The sequence below is a fragment of the Zingiber officinale genome, chromosome 9A (genome assembly GCF_018446385.1).
Source record: "Zingiber officinale cultivar Zhangliang chromosome 9A, Zo_v1.1, whole genome shotgun sequence".
NCBI classification, from domain to species: Eukaryota; Viridiplantae; Streptophyta; class Magnoliopsida; order Zingiberales; family Zingiberaceae; genus Zingiber; species Zingiber officinale.
The window spans coordinates 93,249,693-93,276,211 of NC_056002.1; the positions used below are offsets into that span (position 1 = coordinate 93,249,693).

At 39.8% G+C, this 26,519-nt stretch overlaps 1 protein-coding gene across 1 annotated transcript; it reads left to right on the top strand.

Annotated features, from left to right (window-relative positions):
• Positions 1–780: 780 nt before the first annotated feature.
• LOC122021116 (rust resistance kinase Lr10-like) lies at positions 781–4,483 on the top strand. Its single transcript, XM_042579202.1, has 4 exons — positions 781–1,614; positions 1,957–2,679; positions 3,047–3,073; positions 3,252–4,483. The coding sequence occupies exons 1-4, from the start codon at positions 831–833 to the stop codon at positions 4,301–4,303; spliced, it is 2,586 nt and encodes an 861-aa protein (XP_042435136.1). The 5' UTR covers positions 781–830; the 3' UTR covers positions 4,304–4,483.
• Positions 4,484–26,519: the final 22,036 nt, after the last annotated feature.

Sequence of the window (26,519 nt, forward strand, 5' to 3'; positions counted from 1 at the left end):
AATTTACAAGAAGCAAAAATTTCCACAATGATAAAGACAATACAAGTGGAAAATTAATCCTCAGGAGAAGTCATTGCTGACTTATTCTTCCACACCAAGCACTGGTAACGCTTCCACGTTGAAGGATAATGACCTCGAAGAATCGAATAAAAATACTATTCGATTTAGGATCTTTTCTTGTTGATTTATTAACCTTTCTTCCAGCGATGACTTGGTCTCATCCCGATCACGATCGAAAAAGGGATGAACTCACTCTCGTAAAGTCTGTTTTTTTTTTTTTCTTTTATATCTCCCTCTTTCCGTGAAAGTAGTTTTTAGGGAGGTTATCGGAGAGAAGAAAAAAAAAACTACTCCCTCCAAGCATTCAAATCAAATGCATGAATTGATTTGGATCAAGCTTGGGTCAGTCCTCATGGGTGACCCATGTCGCCATCTTACACACTTAAATCCCCAACTCGAATTGGAAGCCACCTCCCCCCTCCTACATGTTGTCAATGCAATACCTTTCTTACATTATTTGAGAAGAAGTTTCAACCTACAGTCAAATGAAAGTAGGGAAGATTTGCAAGTCAATTGTTGAAATTTACTACTTGAAAATCAAAGTCCTTGCCAACTAAGCTTCATGGAATTTTCAAGCAGTAGAAATTTCCACAATGATAGAGACAATACATGTGGAAAATTAAAATTAAATTGGCCTCAGCAGAAGTCATTGTTGACCTTGACTTCCACACACAAGTTGCATGCACTTGTCATGCTTCCTCTTTAATTCCCAACTGGAATTGGAAGCTTTTCACCTCCCCTATCCTTCCCTTAATCTAATTTCACCGGCCATGAATCGCCTACTGATCTACCCATATTCACGCTGCCTTCTCCTACTGCTACTTCTCCATGCTAATTCCAAAGCCATTTCTATTTGGACTCATGATCTCGAGGGGGAGGAGAGAGAGGAGTTTATCAAGGATTGCCAAACTAATTCCACCTGCGGAGGAATAGATGTCCGATATCCCTTTCGCCTGGTCAACTCGACCCCTGCCTACTGCGGCGTTCAGGGCTTGGAGGTCTCATGCTCCGCTGCCGGTGACGCCATCATCACGGTTCCTCATTTAGGGCCCTGCAAGATCATCAAATTCGACACTTATTCAGTTAGAATCAAGGTAGAAGGCGATGAATGGGCTCGGTGTCCACTGCAGAAGCTCAGCTCCACCAATCTCACCGGCTCAATTTACCAGCTGAAATCCTACTACTACTACAACGACTACTCCTCCAAAAACTATACGCTGGTGAAGTGCTCGAGTGAAATTGCAATAGATCCGTATTGGATCACCGGACCCATTCCGTGCCTTGGCAATGAGAGTCCAAGGGAGTGGGTTTATGCAGCGGATGCTTGGGCTTCCATGGACCAGCTCCCGTCAGGATGCGTCGGCACTGGAATTGGTGGTTGGATCGGATATGCAGACAGAGGAACGTTTGGAGATCTGGTTCAGGGATTCAATCAAACGCTAGAGATGGATGTATCTCTTGATATTCCGGAATGGGAGATGTGCAGAGACTGCCATGAAGAAGGAAAGCAATGTGGATTTAGCCGCAGCAGAAACCAAACTGACTGCTTAACGAGTACGAGGCCCTTCATTCTCACGTTCCTTTGCATTTTGTCAATAACATGATAAAATATTAAGCTAACTTTGCCATTTTTTATTTTTAATAACTATATGTAACTTTTTCAACAGATTGGTTGAAACCTTGCTTTCTAGAAAATAATTAAGACCATATATATTTTCTTAATATTACAATTTGGATTAGATCTAATGATTATTATGAATTTAACTTTGCAAAAGGTCTATTTTTAATTGTTTTTGCCATGTTATCGATATGGAATTACCCAACTTTATATGCTCTACTTTGAGAATTTAAATCATTACTAATTACTTCTCATTGTTTGCTTTCTTTTATTTACAGGACGAGGACCAGATCTGGAGGGGGAGGAGAGAGAGGAGTTTATAGAGGATTGCCAAACTAAGTCCACCTGCGGAGGAATAGATATCAGATACCCCTTCCGCCTTAACTCGAGTACTCCTGCCTACTGCGGCGTTCAGGGCTTGGAGGTCTCATGCTCTGCTGCCGGTGACGCCATCATCACGCTTCCTCATTTAGGGCCCTGCAAGATCATCAAATTCGACACTTACTCGGTTAGAATCAAGGTAGAAGGCAATGAATGGGCTCGGTGTCCACTGCAAAAGCTCAGCTCCACCAATCTCACCGGATCAATTTACCAGCTGGAACACTATTACGGCTACTACCCTTACTACGGCTACTACAACTATAAGCTGGTGGCCTGCTCGAGTGAAATAACAACAGATCCGCATTGGATTTCGGGACCTATCCCGTGCCTTAGCGATGAAAGTGAAGGGCAGTTGGTTTATGCAGCGGATGCTTCGGCTTCCATGGACAGGCTCCCGTCAAGATGCGTGACCACTGGAATCGGTGGTCGGATCGGATATGCAGGCGAACAAAGGTTTGGAGATCTGGTTCAGGGATTCATTCAAACGCTACAGATGGATGTATATCTTAATATTCCGGAATGGGAGACGTGCAGTGACTGCCATATAGAAGGAAAGCAATGTGGATTTAGCCTCAGCAGAAACCAAACTGCTTGCTTAATTATAGCAGCGAGGCGCCATGGTAATCTTCGTTCCAATGTTCTCACGTTCTTTCATATTCTCTTGTTCAAAAACATGACAAATTTATATTAAGGTAACCTTGTCATTTTTCATTTTTAATAATTACATTTTACGTTTTCAACAAATTGATCGTTACGGAAATTAACATTGCAAAAGGTATTTTACTATTCTGGTTTTGCCATGCTATCGATTTGGAGTTACCCAACTACAATTTTAAACCAATTTAAAGAAAAAAAATATTTTACTTCAAAAAGTAGCACATCGATCTTTAGATAAAACAGAGAACTCTTTGCTGCGTTCGTGATGTAATAATATTTGGATGAAAAAAAATTCAATCATTACTAATTGTTTGCTTTCTTTATTTACAGGAACAACAAACATTGGGCTCATAGTTGGTGAGTCCTTGTACCACTTTAATATGTATTCTTGAGCAAAAAATTATTTGAGAAAATAAATTCTACATAGTCAATTCATTAGAACAAAATATAAATTTTATAATATTACTAGTTCAATCTCTTTATTGATTCTTTCTATTCTAAAAAAGTCTTTTGAATGATTCGTTTTGCTATGCAGGATTATGTATAAGCGGTCTTGTAGTTGTATTAACATATCTTATTATATTGTACATATTCAAGGCGTCTAAAAAGGATCAAGAAATTCGTATCAAGGTAGAACAATTTCTCGCAACATATGGTGATGCAAAACCAACTCGATACTCTTTTTCTGATATTAAAAAGATCACAATAAGATTCAAGAATAAGTTGGGGCAAGGTGGATATGGAAGTGTGTACAAAGGGGAGCTACCGAATGGTATTCCAGTAGCAGTTAAGATGCTCAAAAGTTCAAAAGGGCAGGGCCAAGAATTCACAAATGAAGTTGCAACCATTGGAAGGATTCATCATATTAACATTACTCGTTTGTTGGGATTTTGCTCAGAACAATCAACTCGTGCTCTCGTCTACGAGTTCATGCCAAATGAGTCCTTGGAGAAGTATATTTTCTCAAGACAAGACAAAGGAAGCAACAAATCATTGAGCATGGAGAAATTGTTGAACATTGCAATAGGCATTGCTCGAGGCATTGAATATTTACATCAGGGATGTGAACAACGTATTTTGCATTTTGATATTAAGCCACACAACATTCTATTGGATTATGACTTAAATCCAAAGATTTCAGACTTTGGACTAGCAAAGCTTTGCTCAAGGGATATTAGTATCGTGACAATGACTGCAGTAAGAGGCACAATGGGATATATTGCTCCTGAGATGTATTGTAGGAATTTCGGGACCGTGTCATATAAATCTGATGTCTATAGTTTTGGTATGTTGTTGTTGGAGATGATAGGAGGTCGAAAAAATCATGATCCCGAAATAGGAAGAGAGAGTGAGATTTATTATCCAGAATGGGTGTACGATCGACTAGTTGAAAAACAAGACTTGGTATTGGCAATGGAGATTGAACAAAATGATGGAGAAATATTACAGAAGCTCTCTAAGGTGGCTTTATGGTGCATTCAATGGAGTCCAACTGCAAGGCCTACCATGACTAGAGTTCTTCATATGCTTCTAGGGAGCTCAGAAGAAGTGCACATACCTCCTAAACCATTTGTCTCCCAACACTAATAATGATTATGCTAATTAATAAATATGTTAAATCAGTAGGTTCTCTCCTTTTGTGTATAAGCTCTAAGTGACTTATAGTACACATGTAATTTAATCATGTTTAAATTCAATTGTAACAATACAATCGTTCATATGGTAGTGAATATATTCTAAGTTGAAGTGGAGGAGAGAATTGGACAAGAAGACAACTCTTTATTTGCCTTTTTCTATTCTCATGCATAAAGCATGACATTAATTATGACTTATTTATACAGCTCCATAACTACATAATTTGTAGGCTTTTAAAGCTAATAGATAGTATTCATTGCCTCCTTGATTAAGCTCGCTTATTAAGGGATATTATTGACAAGAAAAAGATAGTTATTAAATATATTCTTACATCCTCCGTGTTGACCTTGGGATGGGTTGACAGGGGCGTTGGGGGCGAGCGTAGTTATCTTTTGCCACCTTGAATATATCCCTACACGTAATAAGTCATTGACTAAAGAATCATTTCTAGGACATGTGAAGTTTTTGGAAAAAGTTATAGTAGCCTGATCATAGTATATTGTAACAGGACTCCCATTATCTTCAGCAATTTTCAGATGTTTCACGAACCTTCTTAACCAGACAACCTCTTGCACAACCGCTGCACAAGCCACATACTCAACTTTTATTGTCGATAATGCTACATCGGCATGTTTCTTACTATTCCATGAGATGACACCACTATTTAGCAAGAAGGTATAGTCAGATGTGTATTTTCTGTCATCAAGGTCCCCTACCAAATCTGCATTTGTGTAGCTACTCGGGCTCATATTTGATTCTTTGAAACAGAGATAATAATCCGCTATCCCTTTGAGATATCTTAATATCCTCTTTACCTTTTTCTAGTGTTTCGATCATGAATTTGACTATAAACAACTAACTAAGGCAACAACATAGCTTATATCAGGATAAGTACACAACATAGTATACATTAAACTATCAATAACACTGACAAATGCTTTTTTCTTCATTTCGTCTATTTCTCCAAGAGTCTTGGGATACATACTTTTGCTCAGAACAATACCTCTCACTACAGGTGACTGTTCAATGTTACAATCGGACATACTAAAGTGTTGTAACATCTTAGTAATATAAGCCTCTTGAGACAAATCCAAAAGACTTTTCGATCGATCTCTAATAATCTTCACTCTTAAGATATACTCAGCTTTTCCCATATCTATTATGTCAAATTATGCTGAAAGCCACAATTTGACTTTTATCATACACTTTATGTCACTTCTAGCTATTAGCATATCATTAACATATAATGATAAGATGACAAACTTTCATTTTTTTTTCCTTTCTTTGGTAAACACAATGATTCTTATTGATCATTTCAAAACCATAAGACAAAATGACTTCACTAAATCTTATGTTCCATTGTCTTGATGCTTACTTTAGCCTATATATAGACTTCTTAAGTCTACATACTCTATTGTCACGTCCCGAGAGAAAGGGTGTCCAATCGAAAATCGGGCAACAACTCCCCTGTAACAGTGACAATTGGGACCAATATAAATACACAAACAACATAGCAACATATTCATCAACCCACACGGCTGGAACATATATAACCACGCAGTTTATATAATACAACCTACTCGGCTGGAACAAAACAACAACACCCACGCAGTTTATATTACTAACATCTCACATGACTGCACTGAAAACACAGCATAATAACAGAAAGAAAACCCACAAATGCAAAGTCCACAAAACTTCGCAGATACAAAGTCCACAAAATAAGTATCAAAATATAGTGCAAGTAAAGAGAAACAAAACCAAAATCATCCTCGGATACGACGCAGGACTGGCAAGAAGCATTTCTCCAAGCATCCATGACTCATCTACATGCTACTTGGCGAAAGAAAAACCAGTTTGTGGGGTGGTGAGTGTTGGGACTCATCGGGTAAAGGAAAGATAGTGCATGAACAAAACATACTATATAAATAGAGAGTGAGCCAAAGATATACAGTCTCATAAGAGGAATAGCAGATACTAAAATAAAATCACAATAAGTGTTCATACCTGAAACTATATCCTAGGCTAGTAATAGAAGATCAGAAGTAGTACTAATCTTCTACAGTATTGTTCATAACTACAGAGGTAATATGTAAGGTATATATAAATTTTCAATAAATAAACCAATCTCTAAACACCTACAATGAGAGCATATCTCAACATAAGTAAGCATATCAGCATATGTAAACAGCAGCAGCCAAAGCAAGTATAATAACAGCGTATGCACGGATGATCACTCCCGCCCACCTCTCTATACCATGACCCCTGTATGGTCGAGAAGCCAGGTCAGTGACAGACTGTATACCACTTCAGCTACCACTCTCTCGAGTGGCCGAGGGGACAGTTGCATAGTAGCTAACTAGCTACGTCTGCGATGGGGGTTTCTATTTCTTGCAACTCTAATTATCACTACCTATGAGTGACCGAGTGGAAGCACAATAGGACAAGCGACATCTGCTCCAGCTACCACTCTCTCGAGTGACCAAGGGGATTGTTGCATAGTAGCTAACTAGCTACGTTTACGACGGGGGTTCCTGTTGCTTGCAACTCCAACTATCACTACTTATGATTGACCAAGTAGAAGCACGACAGGACAAGCATCTGCTCCAGCTACCACTCTCTCGAGTGGCCGAGCGTGTGACCCTGGTTAACGACTTTATCGACCACAAGGGAGAATTTATTGTTGATATGCATGCAATGATATGATGCGCCAAATGCAACAGTCATCATACAAATATAAGTAGAAATTAGGTATACTGCATGAAGCCAGCATGCTCAATACAATACATAATTAAACAACAGTCATCATACTAATATAAGTAAAAATTAGGTATGCTACATGAAGCCAACATGCGCAATACAGTACATAAATAAACAACAATTAAAGCATACAACCATGGTATCTAGTATCTGCTACCTATCATGGGCAACAACGAGAGATTGTATTGATATGGAAACGAATATCTCAAAGATCTCATGGAAGTATCAAGCGCAGAAAAAATAAGAGTGGAGTCAAGGTAAAATTAATTTCTATCCAAAGATAGCTTATGCACTAAGTTCAAAGAACTATAGAATCAAGGTAAGAAGTACCCGCCTTTAATATGTAATCTGAACCAAATCACGGCCCGTCACGTCAACCGTCTCAATCAACGTCCTACACCAGCGCACACAAATTAGCTATCTTCGTGCAGTATGTGCCCAAGATAGTGCAAACGTAATGTCTACTCACATTATCTTAACTATGAACACCAACACCCAATACACAATTTTCGATCAGGAACACCAACTCAAAGAGCTCACCCTCGGACTGTGGTGGAAACCTCGACAATGCAAAACACACTCAAATTTTCCCAAATCACACAAACTAATACAAAACCTGAATCGAATAATCAAGCAACCACCTAAAACATTGCTAAATCTGTAGCCCCTGCAAAAAAAAGCTGAACAAAATACTTCATCAACTCTGAAAGAAATCGAGCGATTAGCACAAGGCTATCAAGAAGAATGGATGATCTATTATTCACCGATCAAAACTTCATCTTCCTTAGAACTGATCCGAACACACTAAAAAGCGTCAATCCACTAAATCCACATTTCTTGATCGAATCAAAGAAAATCAAGCAACATGAATTGAACCCTAAGAGAAAATCAGTGCTCACCCAAACAGAAATTGCAAGAAAACCCCCAAATCCCTAAATCTGTCCACCAAGATCTGAGCCAAAGGGGGAAATCGACCAACAAAATCGATCTCTATAGGAAATCATACACACATATGCATAACTCACAAGTAAGTCCAAAGAAAACCCAGAATCGTTTACTCCAACAAAAATCCGAGGCATCCAAGCATATCATAGACAAGCAAGAACACCTTAAGCCCTACTCGTACCTATAATGAAGTAGACTTGCCGGATCAATTGGGGTACAGCTCGGAGAGAAGAGGATCGACGGCTGTGGTCTGTGAGATCTCATGAGAGGGAGATCACTTGGTGCCCGCGTGAGTGAAAGAAGAAGATCGTTGGCTGCTGCGGTGCTTGCGCGCGAGGAAGGGAGGAGACTGGCGGTTGGGGCTCGTCTCTGGTGTTGACATGAGGAGGAGAGGTCGGCGACGTCCGGGAACTTGCAAGAGAGAAGGAAGGATGGAGAGGGTGGCGTCGCGAGGTTAGAGCTCAGGTGGAAGAAGAAATCGGCGCGATCGATCACGAGGAAGAGGAGGTGTGCTTCGATCGAGTGGGGAAGAGGAAAATCGGGAATCAAACTTTATAACTTAGGATTTTTAAAATTAAACCCTAGATAAATCTCTCAATCAACTCCCACCTCCGGGTATGCCAAACAGGCTTTTCCTCAAGCCCATAAATGAATCCCCTCTAAATACGTCGTACGAGCCCGATTAATTCCCAAAAATTTTTTAAAAATTCCGTTAACGCTATTTGCCTATTAAACCTTATTATTTAATTATTATTTGTTGTCATATTTTATATTCTCCCTCACTAATAAAAATTTGGTCCCTAAATTTATTGCTCAACCCAAGGATCCTCATTTAAGGGTATCAACTAAGCAACATACTCATATACCACTCTATACAAATATAATGCACAAATCTCCAACCATAAGGGATGACTCTGTGGGTTATGAGCTTACCTTGCTTCCGCTACTTCCACATTGTTGTCTAGCCAACTGTGGTAACTCAACTACCTCCGAGCTTCATATCGCTAGGGGTGAGCATTCGGTTAATTCGGTCCATAAATTAACCGAATTAACCGAAAACCGATTTAGTGTGGCTAACCGAATCAAATCAAAATTTTACTAAAACTGAATTAATCAAATTTGTTATTTCAATTAACACCGAATTAACTAAATTTGTTTAAAATAAAAATAAAAAGAATTTATACAAAATTAATATCAAATTAACCGAATTAACCGAATGCTCACCCCTACATATCGCACTTTGGAGTATGGAGCATCGACAAGGTGGTAGATTTGGAGACATGAAAGTCTTGAGAGATTACGGAAATGAGTTGTAACCTTAGATTGTTTTGTGTTTAGGCAACATCAACAAGGATGATGTGTTTGAAAAGGATGAAAAGACATGTTGTAGAGAGCTACCTATGTTTGAGATAGAAGAAACTGGACACCGGGCGCAACTGGGATCGACGCTACACCAGTGGCAGTAATCAAGGAGGGACCAACAAAGCATCATTGTTGGTACCATGCATCAGCTTATCCCACTATCACATGTCAATCCTATTGTTAGCAAGATGAAGGTCATGGAGTCCATCTACCATTTGGCATTAAAGTTCCATACTCCAAAAGGGTTAGCTGTGGCAAAACTCACAAAAATGTGAAAAAGAGAGCTGAATGGTCAAAGTTAACAAAGGTCAATCGGTCCTCTACTAATCGAAGTAACACGATATTTAGGAAATATTATCCCTTATCCAACTTACAATAGGAGAACTAGTAACCCTGGTTGTAACAACCCAATTTTCTCTATTTCAAGTTCTAAAAGTCCATAAAAATATTTGGAAATACTTTTAAAATATTCTAGAGATTTTTATGAATTTTTAGAATATTTTTACGTAATTTTTGGAAGTCGTTTAGTATGTTTACAAAAAGAAAGAAGTTTTGACAAAAAATCGTTGAAGGTGAGACTTGAACCCAAGACCCCCGGTCGAACCCGACCGTAACTGAACCAGCCAGCCAACTAGTCTGCGGGAGTTTTGTTAAACAAATACGGAACAAAATATAGTTAAGCTGTAGTTGGAACCGGAAATAACTTAAGGGATAAGTTGATGTTTTCTTTACCCGTGACCTAAAAAAAAAACTCCCGATTCCTCTCCTCTTCTCGCGATGGCGCGCGGCGGTGCTCTCGGGCGAAAGAAGTGACGGAACTAGGGATCGTCTCCGGTGCCGGCTAAGGTTTCCGAGAGGTTTTCTTCACCTCCTTGAGGTCGGCTCGTCGAGGGGAGCACGCGGGCGCAGAAGGATCGCCGGATTTGAAACTTCATCCAAACCCTAGATCTCTTTCTCGGTTGTAAGCCCAAGCAAACCAAGGTGATTTGCTACTCACCTGCAGTAGGAGTTGTTCCGCGATTTTTGCCTTCTTCTTTTCCTTGCCGAGCATGAACAGATTCTTTAATATTCCGGAACATGTTGTACAAGATGATTCTTAGGCCTTTAGTATCCTTCTTTGTTTTCGGAATAAGCTATACAGAATCTGCTAGTAGTTTCGAGTTCTATTTGCTCCTTTATGTTCTGTTGTAGTATGTTTAAAGAGGCTTTGCTTGTTCTAGGAGATCCTTGGATCTGTTAGTTTGTTAGTGGGCAAGAACAACCCTTGCTGTTCAGTTTTGAACCTAAGTGTAGCACTTAGAATTATGATACTGCTGTGAGAGAAATCTTTACTTAAAAGCCTTCGGATTAGATTCAAGACAACTCTAGGCATTCATTTGGCTTGCTGTTTTAGTTCTTTGAGTTATGTTTTGTGCTTGAATTTCCTTGCCATTGAAGAGCCTGATTAGTTACATCTTCAAGCATGTCTCCTTATGTTCCTTATTAATGAACAGATTCAGTTCTTGGCATTTCAAGAGCATGAACAGCCGTAAGTTCCAGCATGCAAACATTAGCATTTTTGTTACGTTTGTGTCATTTAGCAAGATCAAATTAGTTTTCTTTTTTGCTCTATTTTGTAGCATGATTAGTAAGATTAGATTAGCTTTCTTTGCTCTTATCACAGCATGTTTTAAAAGTTTTCTATGCCGTTTAGATTTTTCCCTTGCTGTTAGTAAAGCATGAGCAATTATCCATTTGTTAATAATTAAGCATGATCAGTTTACCATTTTGCTAATATTCGAGCATGAGCAGATTTCTTTTCCTTTGCTAATAGATGTGCATGAGCAGATTTGTTGAGTATAGTATGCAGACTTTTAATAAGCAGATTTTTATAAGTATTGCATGCAGAACTTCAATTTTAGGACAGATTTTTATTAAGCTTAATATGCGGAATTTTATTAGCATAGTAGGCAGTTTTTTTAGTTTAAGCATTTCAAAGATAGAATTTGCTTAAACATTTCAGTTTCTCTTTAAAGAAGTATTCTGTTAGAAGTATTAACAAGTATAAGAAAGATAAAGAAAAGAAAGAAAAAGGCCAAGGCCTTAAGTAGATCCCAAAGTCAAGACTTTAGGGATTTTTGGCACACAAGGTGCTTATTAAAATGCCAAGGCATTTAAAGAAGAAGTAATTAAGATAATAAGTATTTTACTTTTAAAGGGCATGTACCGGACACAAGGTCCAAGGGATGGGCTCTAAGATGCCCCTAGGCACAAGGCCTAGAAGTATCTTAGTAGTTTCGGGATTAGCTACCTCGATTCTTACTAAGAATGCGCACAAAGTGGTACAATGCCGGGCCCAAGAGAAGTTGATTATTATTTTGAAGTATTAAAGTATAAGTTTTGAAACAAATGAAACAAGCTTCAAATATGTTTAAAATTAGGAAGTTAGTTTCTTATTGTTTGAAGCATGCAGTAGTAGTTTCAATTGTTTCCTTGCTACTAGATTATTCAGTATGTTTAGCTTTACATGTTTAATAGTTTTACATGTTCAGTAGTTTTACATGTTTAGCTTTACATGTTTAGTGGTTTTACATGTTTAGAAGTTTTACATGTTTAGTAGCTTTACATGTTTAGTATGCTTCTTTTATAGTTCCATTCTTATGAGCATGATTAGCTATACATGTTTAATATTTCAGTTAGCATGATTCCTTTGCTATATATGAGCATGAGTAGTTTTATATGTTAGCATTCAGTTTTAGCATGTTTTTATTTATATACATGCATATCGAGTTTTTGTGAGTAGATAGCGCTCACTAAGCTTTATGCTTATAGACTGCATTTCCTCCTACTGCAGATAAAGGGAAAGAAAATATACAGTGAAGGAAGGCGACAAGGAGATGCAAGAGGAGTGTGTGATGTGTGGACTATGGAGATCCTTGGGACTTAGCTAAAGAACTCATTTAGTTTAAGAATTTGTTTAGTTTAATTTCTTATTAAGTTGATAAGAGAATTATGTAGTAAGAGGTTATGTTTTCGGTTTTTCATTATCTGCATGATTTGAATTATTAAACTACGTGGTTGTGGTTAGTTTTCATTTCTTATTAAACTGCGTGGTTGATTGAAATATATTTCTAGCCGCCTGTGGCTGAGTATATTATGCTTGTATTATGGAAAATGGTCACTGGTACAGGGGAGACTCTGTCGAAATTTTTCGATAGGGTTTTCCATGTGATTTTTAATAAACCGGTTAAGTAGAGTAGTAGATAAGTAACGGTCACTCTTAGAGAGTAGTAGTAGTAGTAAGAAGGGTGGTCGTTACACTGGTGGTATGGTAGGGAAATTCTACGAGTCTGTAATCAGTGATCTCTACTAAGGTTTGATGGACCTAAGCAATGACTGACCCAACACGTCACATATGGTATAAACAACTAAGTACACATGGTAAAACAACTAGCCAAGTACTAATAAATATGTACGATGATAGTATACAAACATACCTCCTATAGCTTGGAGATATCCTGTCATTACTTGGTCCCAAAACCAGAAAAGTCACAACGAGCAACTAAATCACGAAAATCCCAAAAATACGAAAAATAGGCCTCGTAAAACCTTGCTCTGATACCAAAAATTGGTATCAGATTAACTCAAAAATCTAGAACACGAAAAAAAATAAAAACAGACATCGTATACTTGCTCTGATACCAAAAATTGGTATCAGATTAACTCTAAAAAAATCATAAATCACAACGAGATCGAAATCCCAATAACACAAAATCCCACATTTGACTCGTAACCTGGCTCTGATACCAAAAATTGTCACGCCTCGAGAGTAAGGGTGTCCAATCGAAAATCGAACAGCACCTCCCCTGTAACAGTGACAATTGAGACCAATATATATACATAAACAACATAATAACATATTTATCAACCAACACGACTGGAATATACGTAATCACGCAGTTTATATAATACAACCTACTCGGCTGGAATAAAATAATAACACCCACGCAGTTTATATCACCAACAGCCCACACGGCTGCACTAAAAACATAGCATAATAATGGAAAGAAAACCCACAAATGCAAAGTCCACAAAACTTCGCAGATAAAAAGTCCACAAAATAAGTATCAAAATATAGTTAGTTCTCACAGCACCAAATCCAACGAATATGAAATGCAAGTAAAGAGAAACAAAACCAAAATCATTTCTCAGATATGACGTAGGACTGGCAGGCAGCATCTCTCCAAGCATCCATGACTCATCTACCTGCTACCTAGTGAAAGAAAAACCAGTTTGTGGAGTGGTGAGTGTTGGGACTCAGCGGATAAAGGAAAGATAGTGCATGAACAAAACATACTATATAAATAGAGCAAGAGCCAAAGATATACAATCTCATAAGAGGAATAGCATATACTAAAATAAAATCATAATAAGTGTTCATACATGAAACCATATCCTAGGCTTGTAATAGAAGGTCAGAAGTAGTACTAATCTGCTACAATATTGTTCATAACTATAGAGGTAATATGTAAGGTATATACAAATTTTTAATAAGTAAGCATATTAAACACCTACAATGAGAGTATATCTCAACATAAGTAATCATATTAGCATATGTAAACAGCAGCAGCCAAAGCAAGTATAATAATAGTGTATGCACGGATGGTCACTCCCGCCCACCTCTCTCCACCATGACCCCTGTATGGTTGAGAGGCCCGGTCAGTGACAAACTATACACCACTCCAGCTACCACTCTCTCGAGTGGCCGAGGGGACAGTTGCATAGTAGCTAACTAGCTATGTCTGCGACGGGGGTTCCTGTTGCTTGCAACTCCAGCTATCACTACCTATGAGTGACCGAGTAGAAGCATGACAGGACAAGCGGCATCTACTCCAGCTACCACTCTCTTGAGTGGCCGAGCATACGGACCTGGTCAACGACTCTCTCGACCACAAGGGAGAATTTGTCGTTGACATGTATACAAAGATATGATGCGCCAAATGCAACAGTCATCATACAAATATAAGCAAAAATTAAGTATGCTATATGAAGCCAACATGCTCAATACGGTACATAAATAAACAACAACCATCATACCAATATAAGCAAAAATTAAGTATGCTACATGAAGCCAACATGCTCAATACAGTATATTAATAAACAATAGTCAAAGCATATAACCATGATATCTGGTATCTGCTACCGATCATGGATAACAACGAGAGACTGTATAGATATGGAAACGAATATCTCAAAGATCTCTTGGAAGTATTAAGCAAAGGAAAAATAAGAGTGGAGTCAAGGTAAAAGTAATTTCTATCCAAAGATAGCTCATGCACTAAGTTTAAAGAACTATAGAATCAAGGTAAGAAGTACCTGCCTTTAATATATAGTCTGAACCAAATCATGCCCCATCACGTCAACCGTCTCACTCAATGTCCTGCACCAGCTCACACAAATTAGCTATCTTCGAGCAGTGCATGCCCAAGATAGTGCAAACGTAATGTCTACTCACATTATCTTAACTATGAACACTAACACCTAATACACAATTTCTGATCAGGAACACCAACTCAAAGAGCTCACCCTTGGATTGTGATGGAAAACACGACAACACAAAACACACTCGAATTTTCCCAAATCGCACAAACTAATAAAAAGCCTAAATCGAATAATCAAGTAACCACCTAAAACATTGCTAAATCTGTAGTCCCCGTAAATGAAAGCTGAACAAAATACTTCATCGAATCTGAACGAAATCAAGCGATTAGCACCAGGCTATCAAGAAGAATGGATGATCTATTATTCACCGATCAAAACTTCATCTTCCTTAGTGTTGGTCCCTTTGGAGGCCGACAAGAGGGGAGGAGTGAATTGCCCTACAAAAATAAATCAACCCTTTCTCCAACTTTCAACTAAATTAAGAACACTTGTAATTAAAAATAAAGAGACTAATTAAAAGTAGACACAAAGAAGTTACTTGGTATACAATAAGGAGATTGCTAATCCAAAGAGAATAAAGCGCACTATCTAAAGATCTCCTTCGGATGGAGTAGCTTCTTACAACGTTAACAACATAGAAAGAAAAGTGGAACTGAATGAAATTGATTACAAGTTGTTATTCTAACTATTGAAATCAATGCTATATTTATAACACTGTTCAGGGTGCTTGGAAGGGTTCCGAGCACCTCGAGGGGGCTAGAATTCTATCCTCAATGCGTCGGACAATGCCCAATTCATCGATGATAAAATTTGGGTTCTGGGTGCCCGGAAGGGTTTCAGGTGCCCGACCCCAAAAGGCTCCGGGCGCCCGGATTGACTTCGAGCGCTCGGACCACATAAGTCAACAGTGTTGACTTTTTATGGTCCGGTTCCTCTGCTCTGGTTCAGCCCGTCTCGATTCAGGTCTTCCACTCCGGCTTCGCTAGCTTGGGTGATCTCAGCCATCTGGAATAGGGCTCACTTGAACCCAAGTTTCGACCTTCTCTTTAAGCAGTCTTCCTCCCTGGCTTCTTGTCCCTCGAATGTCGCGTACGTTCTTCTCGTCCGCTGGTGTACCCTTTCGTGGAACCTCGCCCCTCGGATGCACCGAGCCAGTCGGCTCTCTCCCCGTGCCGTCCTTCTCGCTAGCCGCATCTTCCGCTCGACTTCCTGTACTCCTAAGCTCCTGCACACTTAGACATAAGGGTTAAACTAAACATGACCTAATTAACTTGTTTGATCACATCAAAACACCTTGGGGTTCCAACAATCTACCCCTTTTTGATGTGAGCAACCCAAGTTAAGCTAGGGTAAATAAACATAATATAAAAACAAATAATTTTATAAATAAGTGCAAATAAGATTTTGCAATGAAAAACTTTTTATTATACCTCCTCCTAGACTTAACACTCTTATCCCCCTTTAATCACATAAAAAATGAGATTTCTTAACAAGTCTAAGGTTAACTTTAATAAAAAAAAATTTACAACAGAAAAATTTCTAAGGAAGAAAATTTCTAAGTTAATTTTTTTTTTTGTGCAACGGAGTATTGAATTTAATAAGTGAAATTTTTCTAAGTTTAAAAATAAAATTTAAATATTGAATTTTTCTAAGTGAAATTTTTATAAGAAATTTTAATAAGTGTGAAATAAAAATTTCTAAGTAAAAAAAATTCTAAGGTAAAGATTGTTTTAAAAAAAAAATTGAGAAATTTTTTTCCTAAGTTTTTGCAAACATGAATATTTTTAAAAATTTTCTAAAACAAATTGAGTAACCCTTTAAAACATTATGTAATTTCAATTTAATGCTTTTTCAGTTAGTCAATTAAACTTTTTATTTCAATACTTGGCTTCCAGGCAGTGGCGAAGCACTAGGCCTTCTTAGTTATTAGAGCAACAACCACTTTCTAGACAAAGCCTTATAAAGAAATTAAATGTTTAATTTTCTCGCTGAAAGTGCTAAGTCTAATTTTACTTTTAAATTAAACAAGTTTTTGGAATCCAATAGAGGTTCCTTCCTACAGGGTTAATCAGATATTTTCTAGGTATATAGGCTTTTGATATTTTTCTGATATAATTTTTATGAAACCTATAGTATTAGTTTAATCCTCTATAATTTCTAAAAGTAGAAATATTTGAACAAACAGAATTTTTTAAGTTTTCTATTTCTTCTTTTAATTTAACATTTTCAAGTTTAATTTTATCAAAATCTTCTATCAGACATGATTTTGCTAAAATTCTTTTTATTTCTAAGTTTTCATTTTTTAATTCATTATTTTTACTTTTTAATTTGTACATAGATTTTGCCATAGACTTAATTTCAAAATAAAGTTGATTAGGAGGCAAGAGGCATATCTCACTTACCATATTAGACTTGAAGCCTGACTCTCCCCCTGCTTCACTGCTTTCATCTGAAGTTACTCCCCCTTCATCGATGTTGGCTTCTGATGTACTTTGCCCTTCATAGCTCACCATCAGTGCTAGTCCGACATATTCTTGTATTTCAGACTTAGATGATGAACTGTCACCCCAAGCAGCTTTTAGATTCTTGTGCTTCTTGGGTATCTTGACTTTATCCTTCTTGAGTTCTGGGCAATCCTCTTTTTGACACTGGTAGCAACAAACCCTTCTTCTATTTCTTAGATTTTTCTTATTCTATATTTCTTTAAATTTATTAGATCTAAAGAATTTTTTGAAATTCCTTACCATATAAGCTTCTTGGTCTTCTTCTGAGTGTGACTCGGGTTCATCCTTCTTGGTTGCTTTTAGCGCCATAATCTGGCTTGAGTCTTTTGATGTCCCTGCACATATGGTTTCATGTAATTCAAGAGTAGAAAAAAGTTCTTCTAGGGTACTTACCTCCAGGTCCTTTGAGATGTAGTAGGCATCAATTATTGAGGTCCATTCTGGAGTTCTAGGAAAGGCGTTGAGTGTGTAGCGTATTGTGTCCCGGCTGGTTACCATTTCATCGAGGTTCTTGAGTCTGGTAATTAGTTCTTTTACCTTCGTGTGTAGATCAACTACTTTCTCACTTTTTTCCAGATGGATATTCGTCAGTTTGTTCCGAAGTACGTCTCTTCTTGCGAGTTTGGCTTCGGATGTGCCTTCGTGGAGTTCCAAGAATTTTTTCCAGAGTTCTTTGGCTGACGAGTAGCTTCCGATGCGGTTGACTTCTTGAGGCGGCAGCACGCTCAGCAAGTGATATTCCTCTTGGTTATTTGCTACACAATCGTTTTGTTCTTTCTTCGTCCAAAGACTTTCTTCTTTTTCCTCTCCATTTTGATTCGTAGGAGCTACAGAACCATATTTTATAATTAACCGAATTTCAAAGTATGTTTTCAGAAATACCTCCATACGACGTTTCTAGTGTGCGAAGTCTCCCTCAAATTTTGGTGGAACGATGCTTGGTCCGACCATTAGTTGCTTTGCTTCGGTCAGGGGTTAGTCCTTCTGAAGCGTCCTCGCTCTGATACCACTTGTTGGTTCCCTTGGAGGCCGGCAAGAGGGGAGGGGTGAATTGTCCTGCAAAAATAAATCAACCCTTTCTCCGACTTTCAACTAAATTAAGAACACTTGTAATTAAAAATAAAGAGACTAATTAAAAATAGACACAAAGAAGTTACTTTGTTTGCAATCAGGAGATTACTATCCAAGGAGAATAAAGTGTACTATCTGAAGATCTCCTTCAGGTGGAGTAGCCTCTTACAACGTTAACAACACAGAAAGAAAAGTGGAACTGAATGAAATGGATTACAAGTTGTAATTCTAACTGTTGAAATCAGTGCTATATTTATAGCACTGTTCGGGGCGCCTGGAATGGTTCCTCGAGGGGGATAGAATTCTATCCCCCACTGCGTTGGTCAGCGTCCACATCATCGTTGATAAAATTTGGGTTCTGGGCACACGACCCCAAAAGGCTCCGGGCGACCGGATTGACTCTAGGCGCCCGGGCAACAGTGTTGACTTTTTACGGTCTAGTTCCTCTGCTCCGGTTCAGCTCGTCTCGGTCTAGATCTTCCGCTCCAGCTCTGCTAGCTTGGGTGAACTCAGCCATCTAGAATATGGCTCACCCGAACCCAAGTTCCGGCCTTCTCTTTGAGCAATCTTCCTCCTCGGCTTCTCGTCCCTCGAACGTTGCGTACGTTCTTCTTGTCCACCAGTGTACTCTTTCGTGGAACCTCATCCCTCAGATGTACTGAGTGTTGGTGCGGTTAGCACTAACGGTCTAACTCAGGTTTTAATGAATGACAAATCAGGTTAAGTTAGGTTTGTCGTTGTCCAACACTCTGATCGAGTGTGCAGGTGAAGTCCAGACAGGTCGACGGGCTGACCGGATGTCTGGCACGAAGCCTAGCTAGATCAACGGGCCGACCGGATAGATGGCGAGAAGTCCAAGTGGGTCGACGGGCTGACGAGACGCTTGGCACGAAGTCCAGCTATGTCGACGGGCTGACCAGATAGCTGGCGAGAAGTCCAAACGGGTCGAAGGGCTGACCGGACGTCTGACAGATGAGTAAAGGTAAGTCACTAGAAGGGAGTGACTGTGAGGACGCATTCCTGATCATACTTAGAACCATTTCGAAACTCTAATTCGAGATCTTGATTAGATTTCGATCTCGGAAAGACGGAATCTAAGTCATACTCTTTATGTTGAATTTATAAACTGTGCTAATACGTTGTGTTGCAGGATATTCATTATATATTTGCCTCGAACTAACCTTGTCTTGCAGGAGAAGGACTTTTCTGGAGAAAGGTGGTCCGGGTGCCCGAAGGCAAAGTTTATCCTGATCGCGGCGTCGACACCTGGAGCTCGCTGGTTGGGACTGCTACATCACACCAGGGTGCCTGGAAGGGATCCAGGCGCCCCGAGCATCCTATAAAAGGAGGGTCAAAGGCGGAGCTTAAAACAGAACTCAGAAAAACCAACTTGCTCACTTGTGCTCTTGCGACACTGCGAAGATACTCCGACCACGCGCTACTTTTGTTGTTCCTCTTTTGTTGTCGGTATTATTTTTAGTTTACTTAGCATTCTTGTACTCAATTTGTATTCAGACTTTCTAATTGCTAGTGAATTTCCCACTGAAAGCACCCTTGCGTGCAGGCCTTGGAGTAGAAGTCGCCAAAGGCTCCGAACAAGTAAAGTTGGTGTGTGTTAGCATAGCATTTACTTTTCCGCTGCGTTTACTTTGTTCGAAAATTTTAAATCGATATTCACCCCCCTCTATTTATTCTTCACGATCCAACAAATGGTATCAGAGTAGGTACCGCTCTGATTTGGTGCAACTACCAATCAGACAAAGGGGGGATCTGTTTTAAATTTTCATTTCTTTTTCGTCTTTGGTTTTAAGTTTTTCATATAATTCTAAACTGGTATTATTACCTTTTTGGAAAATTTTCCGTTGCAATCAAATCTAAATTGGTGCAACACCAATTTAGTTCTTTTTTCATTATATCTTAATTCTTCTCGCACTACTAAATCCAAGACCAAGTCTTAGGATACTTTGTCTAGTTGTTTACTTGTGTGCAGGATGTCTCAGATTGAAGGTTTTAGTACGGTGTGTCCTCCCCTATTCAACGGGGATGATTTTCCGTACTGGAAGAAAAGGATGGAAGTCTATCTAAAGACAGACTTCGATCAATGGCTTAGCATCACAAAAGCCTATAAACTGCCAGTTGACAACTCCGGGAATCTGCTTGATCCAGAACAATGGACAGTAGACATAAAAAAGAAGGCGTCAACGGAGAACAAGGCGATCAATGCATTATAATGTAGATTAACAAGAGAAGAACTGAACCGGGTTGGACCGCATCAGAACGCTAAAGAGCTATGGGATAAATTGATCGAGCTGCATGAAGGAACTAGCGACGCTAAGGTAACAAAAAGGGATTTATTATTAAATAAAATATTTAATATAAAAATGCAGGAAGGAGAAACAACGAGTCAGCTGCACATGAGGATCAAGAATATCCTCAACGGGCTCCACGCGATAGGCCACCAGATGGACAACAGAGACCTAATCAGGTATGCATTAAATGTGTTTCCATGCAATAGTCTGTGGGCATCCATCGTGGATGCCTACAAAATTTCTAAGAATTTAACTAAACTTAAATTAGATGAATTGTTTTGTGAATTGGAGTTACATGAGCAGACTAACGCCGGAGCCGAGAAAGGTGTTGCTTTATATGTAAATTCCTCTAAGAAGAAAAAGCCTGAACCCGAAGAAGACTCTGACCAGAGCTCTGAAGATGAAGAGCACCTGGTGAACCTGGTAAGGAAGATGTTCACCAGGAGGAAGAGAAGCTTCAGCAAGAAGGATCTACAAAAGATTAGTTCATCAGCCGATTCGAGGAACGTAACATGCTTCAGATGCAACAAAAAGGGGCACTACAAGAACGAGTGTCCAAGACTGAAGATCGACAAAACGAAGCCGACCAAAAAGAAAGCCCTCAAAGCGACGTGGGACGACTCCTCCTCGGACGAATCGGAGGCCGAAGATCAAAAGCATCAGTGCCACCTCGTGCTGATGGCCCGCGAAGCAGAGTCGGAAGATGAATCAGAAGACGAGTCTGAACCCGAATCGAGCCACGAGTCCGTACTCATTTTCGAAGGTTCCGAAGAGGTATACCTAAACTTATTATTGGTGCGGGAAGCATCATACGATCGAACCCAAATTTTGATAATGGCAAAGGGTTCAAAGTTAAGTCGTCTTATGATCTAACAGTTTGAATGAGCCTGTAGGAAAAGTCCTACGTGTACTTAGGCAAAAGTCCTAGCTGTGGTTAGGCAGGTGGAAAACCCTAGGGGGTGGTAACCCTAGGTCATAGGGGGTGGTAACCCTATGCGGAAAGTCTTGGTGGGTTGAGAGCTTTAGGCAAAAGTCCTCGGGGGTGGTAACCCTAGGTGGAAAGTCCTAGTGTCGCGAACCAGGTGGAAGACTGGATGGGCCGGGAAACGGAAGTCCAGTAGAAAGTTCAGAATCTTAGAACGCTGAGCAAAAGTCCAGTCGATCTGGAGAATCGGACTGGCTACAGGTAAATCTCCTGAGTGGAGTAGGTGAGGACGCGTTCCTCGTAGAGGGAACAGTAGACATCGGGTCGACCTAGGGTTTCCGGTTAGAAATCTGAAGTCAGACCTGGACAGTCCGATGACTGTCGACTATCATTTATTATATCGTTTCTATGCTAACTTTGTTTTGCAGGGTATGTGTTTCGGACTAACACATTTTGTAGGAACAAAGAAGCAACTTTGGCCTCGAATGAACAGTGTCCGAGGCGCCTCCATGGAGCTTGGAGGCACCTCGGGTGCGAGCCAGCAGAAGTCTGCGTAGAAGACTTGGAGGCACCTCGGACGTCGCTGGAGGCACCTTGGACCAGGCGTTGGAGGCGCCTTGGAGCAGCTTGGAGGCGCCTTCAAAGGGATAAGGCGCGACCGGATCAGCGCTTATCACCGTGGCGGACTCGGGGCTTGGAGGCACCTCGGACAGGCTTGGAGGCGTCTCCAGCACTGTATAAAAGAGGGATTTGAGCAGCACCTTTTTCCAACAATTCCAAAGAGCTATTCCTCCTGTGTGCTGCTTACGTAATGACCTCGACATGTTGTTTCAAGTTTCCGACGACCCGGAGCTCCGCTATTTTAGATTCTGTCATTCGGTATCATTTTTATTATTGCACTCATTGTAACTCATATTATGTACTATTGTTTTGAGCTTATAGTTGTTGCCCACCGGATGCGATCAACGATCGCGGGCCTTGGAGTAGGAGTCGCCACAGGCTCCGAACCAAATAACTCCTCGTATCTTTGTGTGTTGCTTTGTCTTCTTTACTTTATTCCGTTGCTTTAACTCGTATGATTTACAAATTCGAAAATAGTGAAAGCCACGAGCGCTATTCACCCCCCTCTAGCGCTTCTCGATCCAACAATTGGTATTAGAGCGGGGTCGCGTTGATTTGGTGCAACCACCAATCACGCAAACTTTTTCGTGGCATTTTCGATTTTACGGAGTCAATTAGAATCTAGCTTAATAGCTACATTCTAATTCTTTTTACGAATCAATTTCTGCTCAAAGTTGGTGCAACACCACTCGAGCTCGTAATCTTAACTTTATTTCCCGCACTGCTAATCCAAGACCTAGTCTTGGGACATTTCTTCCATTTTTTTTGTTTTGCATACTATCAATGGCCCAACAAGAGGGTTTCAACACCGTTCGTCCCCAGCTCTTCACCGGAGAAGATTTCGGGTATTGGAAGGGACGAATGGAAGCGTTCCTCAAAATCCAGTTCGAGACATGGATGATCGTCAAGACTAGACTGCAACTTCCAACCGACGAAGATGGCAAGCCTACACCTTGCGAAAAATGGGAACCATCCCTAATCAAGAAAGTGGAAGCCGATGCCAGAGCGACCTGCACCCTCCAGTGTAGACTGACCAAGGAAGAGCTCAACAGAGTTGGACCATTCTCCAGCGCAAAAGAGCTATGGGAGAAGCTGATCGAACTCCAAGAGGGCACCTCCGACACTAAGGTTAGTAAGAGGGATTTGTTATTTAATAAATTATATAATCTAAAGATGTAGGAAGGAGAGACAGCAAGTCAACTCTATGCTCGCATACAAGACATTCTCAACTCCCTCCATCCGATCGGGCAGAAAATCGAAAATCGGGATATTATAAGGTACGCTCTAAATGCTTTTCCAAGGAGTACATTGAGGGCATCAATGGTAGATGTCTACAAAGTCTCCAAGGACTTATCTTCCATTAGACTAGATGAATTATTTTCTGAATTCGAACTGCATGAACAGACTAATACACAGCCAACCGAGAAGGGTATTGCTTTGGTTGCAGGTACCAGTCGAACATGCGAACCAAGATCACAACGAAGAACTGAACCGGAGTCGGAAGACGAACCCGAATCAGATGATGAAGATGACGAATTGACCTCCGAACTCGTGAATCTTGTGAAGAAGCTTTACAAGAAGAAGAAGAGATTCAATGTAACGACCCGCCTTCTACTAACTAAGCTGTAAGGCCGGACCGTCACATTATGCTGTGCTAAACTACTCCATGACCATCACTAAGTCTAGGTGCGGAAGCTGTACTAATTAAGATTTTCGCTAACTGCTATTAAATTCAGAATTTATACTTAAATCACTATTCTTTTTATCAATCATATGCTAAGGAGTGTAATCTAAGCTATACATGTCATATATTATATCCCCCATGGTCACGGAAACTGAACTAAGGGTTTCCAGCTGATATCAGGCCTCCCAATCGATCGGTGGATCGATTGTAGTGGTCTGATCGATCCAGTGATCGATTCAGCATGCTACTGTATGCGAAATTTTGATTGGATCGATCGGTTGATCGATCCAGACTGGTTGATCGATCCAATGATCGATTCAGCCTGCTACTGTGCACGGGGTAAACTCTGGATCGATCGACTAATCGATCCAGAATTTCCAATTGATCCCGTCATCGATTCCAGAGCTCTCTGTTCGCGAGGCTATTTCCCCGATCGATTCAGTGATCAATTCCAAGGCTTACTGTTCATGGAATCAGCTCTCAATCGATCAGCTGATCGATCGAGGAGCCTCCAATCGATCGATTGATCGATTGGAGTTTCTGATTTCGCGGCAGAAGTCTGATTTCTGCACTGTTTCGTGCCCAAATCACATGTATCAACTCTATAAGCATAAAATAAAACTACTAGGCATGACATTACTCATAGGGAGCTATCTAATGTCAAACTTAATGCATACTATACAATTCATGCTACTCAAACATTCTAAAATGTAGAAAAGTAACTAAAATCAGAAATGCTAAATTCAAGTCTGCTAGTTCCCAAGCATCTTCCTTCCATGTTCCTGCCCACACACATCTTCATCATTGCATTGACCTCCAGCCTCCGCTAGTCCATCTTCCCTTTACCTTTATCTACAGTATAAGGAAAAATAGTATCTGTAAGCTTGAGAGCTTAGTAAGAAACCATCTACCTCACAAAACTTGCATACGATGCTATTTATGCTTTGAAAACATGCTGTTTAAAATACATGTTGAATATGCTAAACATGGCATGGCATACAACGCATAGAAATCAAAACTGATCATGGCAATAAAGCTAATCATAACTATCACATTGTATCAATAGGAAAACTAAACCGATACAAAAAGCTGAGCTAAGCTAGTGCTTGACTAATGCTGAAGCTATACTGAATTCACATAACTATCTTGTGAGAGTTTGAAAACTATATATATAATAGATGAAAATACTAATCATGCTGCTGTGCGCGCATCCCTAACTAAACCCAGGGTTGCAAATTCCGAATCTAGTAGCGTTTACTAGGTTAGCTGAACCTAGGGAAGACTATGGGAGCCCAACCCAATGGATATCTAATCCGGTACAGTGCCACTGATAAAATAAAATACTGGTTATAGCTGAATTTTGCTGTTCTTGCTATTTCTAGGTTATCTGAACCCAGAACTAGGTTATCTGAACCTAGAGGTGACTATGGGAGCCCACCCATTGGACCGTAGTCCCATATAAGCTGTACTAATGCTAAACATACTGAATGAATGCTTCTATTGCATTTAGCTAAGCTAGTAAAATGCTTAAGTTGCATTTTAACCGTGCTAATAATTTAATCGAACACTTGGTATGCGCTAATTGGCATCCTTTGTGCCGAAAATCTACATACTATTAAACTGAAGCATAGAATTCATACGGAAGCTACTTATACTACAGGTGAGGGGTTTCTTACCTCCTGCTCAAAGTTTCTTACAAATCTAAATGCTAGGTTTCCGGTGGAGAAGATCCCTTCGGCGATCTCCTTGCGTCTACTTGTTCCTCTCGCGGAGAGGAGCGTCCTTGTATCCGAGATGTCGCCGGAATGAGCCCTTATGGCCCTAGGGATGGAACCCTAGGCTTGCTCATGGTTGGCGCCGAGAGGTGAGGGAGAAGAAAGGGGTGGCGTGACTAGGGTGAGGGTGAGGAGAGTTACGTTAAAAATAACTCTTCACTTAATCTTTCGCTATTTATATTAAGTGGTAAATTCGCCTAACTTAAATATAAATATAATTGATTCCCTCTTCTTTCAGCACGGCCCTGCTGGGTTCACCTGGTTACTAGAGTTCACCATAAGTCGTAAGACCCAATAGATCTCGGGTTCAATTCCCGCGTAGGCTATTTTACGATTCTATTCATTTTTGCTACCTCCGCTACTCTAAAAATTCTGTAAAAATATCCTAAAATTCCAGAATAATACTAGGATATTTCTAATAATAACTTTGAGAATTTTCAGGCGTTACAATCCCCCATACCTTATAAAAAGTTCATCCTCGAACTTAGAATAACTCTGGGTACTTCTGTCTCATACTGGCTTCTGTCTCCCAAGTTTCCTCTTCTGCTGAGTGACTTTGCCAAATGACTTTTACTAATGGTACTTCCTTGTTCCGCAATTTCTTAACCGCTCGGTCTATTATCTGAATAGGCCGACTGTCATAGCTGAGGTCTTCGCGGACTTGTACCGACTGGGGCTCAATCACTTGGGTGGCATCTGGGATATGCTTCTTCAGCATAGAGACATGAAATACATTATGGATAGCTGACATCTCCTGTGGTAGCTCTAGCTCATATGCTACCTTTCCAACT

Coding starts and splice junctions, on each gene's coding strand:
- LOC122021116 (XM_042579202.1), top strand. CDS start 831: ATGAATCGCCTACTGATCTACCCATATTCACGCTGCCTTCTCCTACTG. Junction 2,680..3,046: donor TATAGCAGCGAGGCGCCATG/GTAATCTTCGTT, acceptor CTTTATTTACAG/GAACAACAAACATTGGGCTC. Junction 3,074..3,251: donor AAACATTGGGCTCATAGTTG/GTGAGTCCTTGT, acceptor TTTGCTATGCAG/GATTATGTATAAGCGGTCTT.